This window comes from Anoplophora glabripennis, unplaced genomic scaffold (genome assembly GCF_000390285.2).
Source record: "Anoplophora glabripennis isolate ALB-LARVAE unplaced genomic scaffold, Agla_2.0 scaffold3930, whole genome shotgun sequence".
Lineage (NCBI taxonomy): Eukaryota > Metazoa > Arthropoda > Insecta > Coleoptera > Cerambycidae > Anoplophora > Anoplophora glabripennis.
Genome location: NW_019420023.1, coordinates 1 through 4723, shown reverse-complemented (window position 1 = coordinate 4723; position 4723 = coordinate 1). Strand labels below are relative to the sequence as shown.

General features: G+C 34.5%; 1 protein-coding gene across 1 annotated transcript in view; it reads left to right on the top strand.

Annotated features, from left to right (window-relative positions):
• The window catches only part of LOC111692832 (cytosolic 10-formyltetrahydrofolate dehydrogenase-like), a gene marked incomplete at its 3' end in the record, with an annotated part of 6923 nt that extends 2232 nt beyond the window's left edge, over positions 1–4691 (top strand). The window contains exons 2-4 of the mRNA XM_023456958.1: positions 1769–1922; positions 2765–2999; positions 4538–4691. Coding sequence (XP_023312726.1) covers positions 1769–1922; positions 2765–2999; positions 4538–4691 — 543 coding nt within the window. The remainder of the gene's footprint in view (positions 1–1768; positions 1923–2764; positions 3000–4537) is intronic.
• Between the last annotated feature and the right edge of the window lie 32 nt (positions 4692–4723).

Here is a 4723-nt window from a genome sequence, read left to right as displayed (position 1 = left end):
TATCTCGAGAACCAATAAATGGAATTTAACTTTTTTTTTTTTAAAGAAGCGTCTTTCCGAGTACTTTAAAATAATAATTTTTGAAAAATACTAAATTGCAAACTGATAAATGTAATCTAATTGTTTAAAAATAAAAAAAGAGTATTAACTTTAAAAATTTACTGTGATCGTCCTAATAAACCGATTTCAATTTTTGAAAGACCATTTGAAAGGTTGAGCGGTCTTTTTTATGTGAAAAAATTATCAAGTATTTAGATGCTTTATTTGAAGCTGTGCAACATTTTGAAAATTCGAAAAATTTTTTCAAAAAATTATTTTGCGAAAACTATAGTACCGATTTTAATGAAATTTGATGTTGTTTTATTACACTCTTAAATTTTTTTTATCCAAAAAACTTTTTTGCCTTTTTTTCATCAATTATTGCTATTTTGCAACATCGATAATAAATTTTAAACTTACAGTATATTGTGCAAAATTAAGTTCTAAAACTTTTTTCCTGTTCAATATTCTTCCAAAATGCATAGGATCCAAGATATAAGTAAAAAACTCAAAATAGGTGTTTTTTTTAAATTTTTTAACATTTTTGCAATTTTGAAAATGTTTCGGACCTCGCCCAGATCCAGTGATCTACACTCTTATTATGTGATTTGTACTGAAAATAAAAGTAGGTACGAAAAATGTGCATCAAATTAATTGAATCGTTTTGAAATCGCTTCGTTTGACCGCTTCAAAGTTCCTGAAAAGTGTTTGAATTATTTTAATAACTTAATTTTGATTATGATTGGGGTGTGTACTTTTGCTTGACAGTTTGATGTTATACAGAGTGATATTTAAAACTTACAACTGCTAGAAACTTGATGTATGGTGAAGCTAAATTTTTTTGTAACGTCAAAAATTCCACAGGAACATTTAGGCCATCTAGCGGCCAAACAAAGCGATTCCGGTTATAGGTGAATTAGACTAAATAAACCCTTTCGAGTCCAGGAATCCATAATCGTCCGTTGTACATGTACTTACGAGACTTTGTATAATTAATTATTTATATTATTATTCTTATCTCATTTTTATTTTTGTCTTTATTTTGTAATATTGTTATATCATTGTTAGTTATCTTATATTGTTTTGCCGTTTTTTTTTAACTATTTTTGATGTTATATTCCGTTTTTATTGTCTTTCTTTATACCACTTTGCTGTTTATTGTAATTATGTTACTCTTATGTTGCATATTTTGTGTTTTTATTCATCCTGTAAAAGGGTTCTCATCCCGTTGGATGAATTAAATTAAATAAATAAATAAATAAATAAATAANCTATAAAAGTTTGCAGCACAATATTTTATGTTTTTCTTATACCTTAAACAATAGACAATCGTAAGGAAGTAGATGTACAATCGAGAATCAAGTAATTACAGAAGCCAAGGTCTCTCTCGAAAGAGGAATAAATACGTTTTAGTAACAGCGGTATGTAAGACTAAGGTTATTAAGAAATAAATAGATTTGTTTCTCGCAAGGTGATTTATATGATAGAAAAACGTTTAAAAATCAAAAACCTTTGGCATTTCCTTATTTTAAAATGGAAAGGTTAACAAAAATTAAATGAGATTCGAAGAGTGCGCTTTGAGAAACAATCGATGTCTGTAGGCGGAGCCAACGTCCCGCGACGTTGCCGCATACTCACATTTTTCATGAGAGTCAAAACTATACGTCTATTTTACAAAATATTAAAATGGAAATAGAAGCAAGATAATTCGTTTATATTTTTTTTTCAGCAAGTTTCTTCTTCTGCCATCCAACCCCTCAGGGTAGCCATCATTGGACAAAGCGCGTTTGCAGTCGACGTTTTCCACAGACTAAGGCAGCACGGACATATCATAGTGGGCGTTTTCACTATACCAGACAAAGGAAAACGAGAAGACCCTTTAGGTATTAATTAACGTTTTTTTTTTCTACAAAACACACATTTTTATTTAATTACAATTCAAAAAAGCACCTAACCTTTTTCAAACACTTTCTGTGCAACAACTTTCTTATCTGTATAATTGTTTTTATTTAAAACGTGTCGTATTTTAAATCCCCACAAATTTTCCTTAATCAGACCGTTATATGCATTTATAATTGATATAAACCAATAAAGATTGGGTTTAAAAATGCTTCTTAGATAATAAAAGTATAAACAGAGATATAACTTCTGATTTTGCCATAAATTTTGTGGGGACGGGTCATAGTTTATCGAAACGACTGATATTCGGTCATTCCTCGACAGCATGCAGATATAGACAAAACTAGATCACCGTAATTCAGAGTATGGTAAACACAAGGGATTATAATACGTGTTACATAAACTTATATTCTTGGATCATTCGAGAAACGTCGAGAGATAGCGTTTAAATGCAATATTAATTCATTGTAGACGCTTTTACGGGTTAATTTTATCGAAAGATGATGAAACAATATGCGCTTTCTGTGTCGGGACTCATATTTTTCAAATCTCCCGCCAAATATGCCAGAAGTGACGCCATACACTCTAGTAAGCTGTGATACCTACGTCATTAGTTTATGTTTGCAACAAAATTCTTGTATTTCACTAGAATCAAGTTGGCGATGAACAAAAAAGGCAAGGAAAGTGGAGGAACTCTAGATTTTCACAAATTTTACCAATGTTTTGAACTGAATAATCTGGATAATGTATTTCATTAACATTTTGACACGGTAGTTATAACATAGATAGCTTTTTGACATACATATCTTTGTTTTGTATATTTTAGCTAAGGTAGCTGCCGATAATGACGTCACTGTGTTCAAATTCAAGGCCTGGCGGAGGCAAGGCAAACCTCTTCCGGAGGTTTTGGATGCCTACAAGAGCGTCAACGCGGAATTGAACGTCCTTCCCTACTGTTCCCAATTCATACCAATGGAAGTCATTAATTACCCTCGACTGAGCAGTATCTGCTACCACCCTTCCTTGTTGCCAAGACACCGAGGAGCCAGCTCTATAAATTGGTGAGTATGAACTTGGTACAATTATTCGCATTACTCTCCATCGCCCAGAGATGGAGCCGGTTTAGCCTGACTACGCGTAGAGGGCGCTATTGTCGATGCAGTGAAATGTGACGTCATAGATCTCTTTCTATAGCAATTGAGGACGGATTTGAAGCCGTTAGAGATATTTGACCAATTTATTTGTGAGCTTAGATTCGGTGAAAGTACGTATACAGGGTGTCTCGCGGTGACGGCCCATTAGAATTATTTCAGAGACTACTTCGATTTGAATTTTGAAAATTTGGGATAGCGGGTTTTCGGGCATGCCCTTCTCGACTAAAATAAAGGCGTCCACGTACCACTTCCGGTTATACCGGAAGTCGCCATTAACTTGCTTATTTTAAATGGAACGCCCTATATATTATTGCAGTTTTGGATTCTACGTGTTATTTTAGGTGGACTTTTATGAAGTTTCCCTATTCCTAAAATTAACCGTCTTCGAGATATTTAATTTTTTTCAAAAAAATGGAGAGGAACAGTGACTAGCTTCAAACTAGAAGAGATAGGTATAGCGAGCCCTAATACGTTCGAAAGAGAATAAAGTTGTGTATCAAACTATAGAAAAACATACAGGATGTTCCATTTAAAAAAACCGAGTTATGAAGGTTTGAAGTTAACTAAACTCGGCATTAAATTTCTAGCACCCTGTATGCAATTAAGCAACTTTGAAAGTATGGATGGGAATCTTAGGGTCTAGCTATCCTCCCCATAAATATTGTTGCTTTATCTTTCTTACTATAAAATACACATGGTTTGAAGAATCCAAAATTGCAATAATATATAGGGTGTTCCATTTAAAATAAGCAAGTTGATGGCGACATCCGGTATAACCGGAAGTGGTACGCGGACGCCATTATTTTAGTTGAGAAGGGCAATCCCGAAAACCCGCTATCCCAAATTTTCAAAATTCAAATCGAAGTAGTCTATGAAATAATTCTAATGGGCTGTTACCGTGAGACACCCTGTATGTGTGATTAATATTCTTTGCCAGACAGTTGCAGTTTTGTAAGTATTTTATAGGTTGACTAAGATTTGACTGCCTGATTTTAAAAATTTCTCTTCCGGTTTTTTTTTTGTTAAAAAACTGCAACTGTCGAAAAAATATCATACCTGAAATGCCATTTTAAACACGTGAGAATTTGCCACAACATATCGCGGGCAACAGGTAAACCGTAGGAGAATACGATTCCATAGGCGTATCATTTTGGAGGGTCTCAAAATATAGGATGACAATTATATATGTCGATTTCGGTAAAAATTTGATTTCCTTACAAATTTGTACTCGCTCTGGTATATCCAACAGGTAGGTGGGTACTTTATCATTTATACTAGAGTACGTACAGCAATTCTATACAAACATCACTGAAAAATTTGCATTAGTAAAACCACTAATTACTGTTGTGGCTGTTACCGTATCTGCTGTCGACTAAAGATGCCATAAGTTGTTCTATTGAGCTCCAACCCTTGTACCGAGGTCCAACCTTCATTGTTCTTCTTAGGACCCTCATCTGTGGAGACCAAAAAGGCGGGCTGTCGATCTTTTGGGCTGACGACGGCTTGGACACCGGTCCGATCCTGCTCCAGGAAGAATGCGAAGTCCTCGAAGACGACACAGTGGACACCTTGTACAACCGCTTCCTCTACCCCGTTGGTGTATCCGCTGTTGCCAGGGCCGTGGACATGGT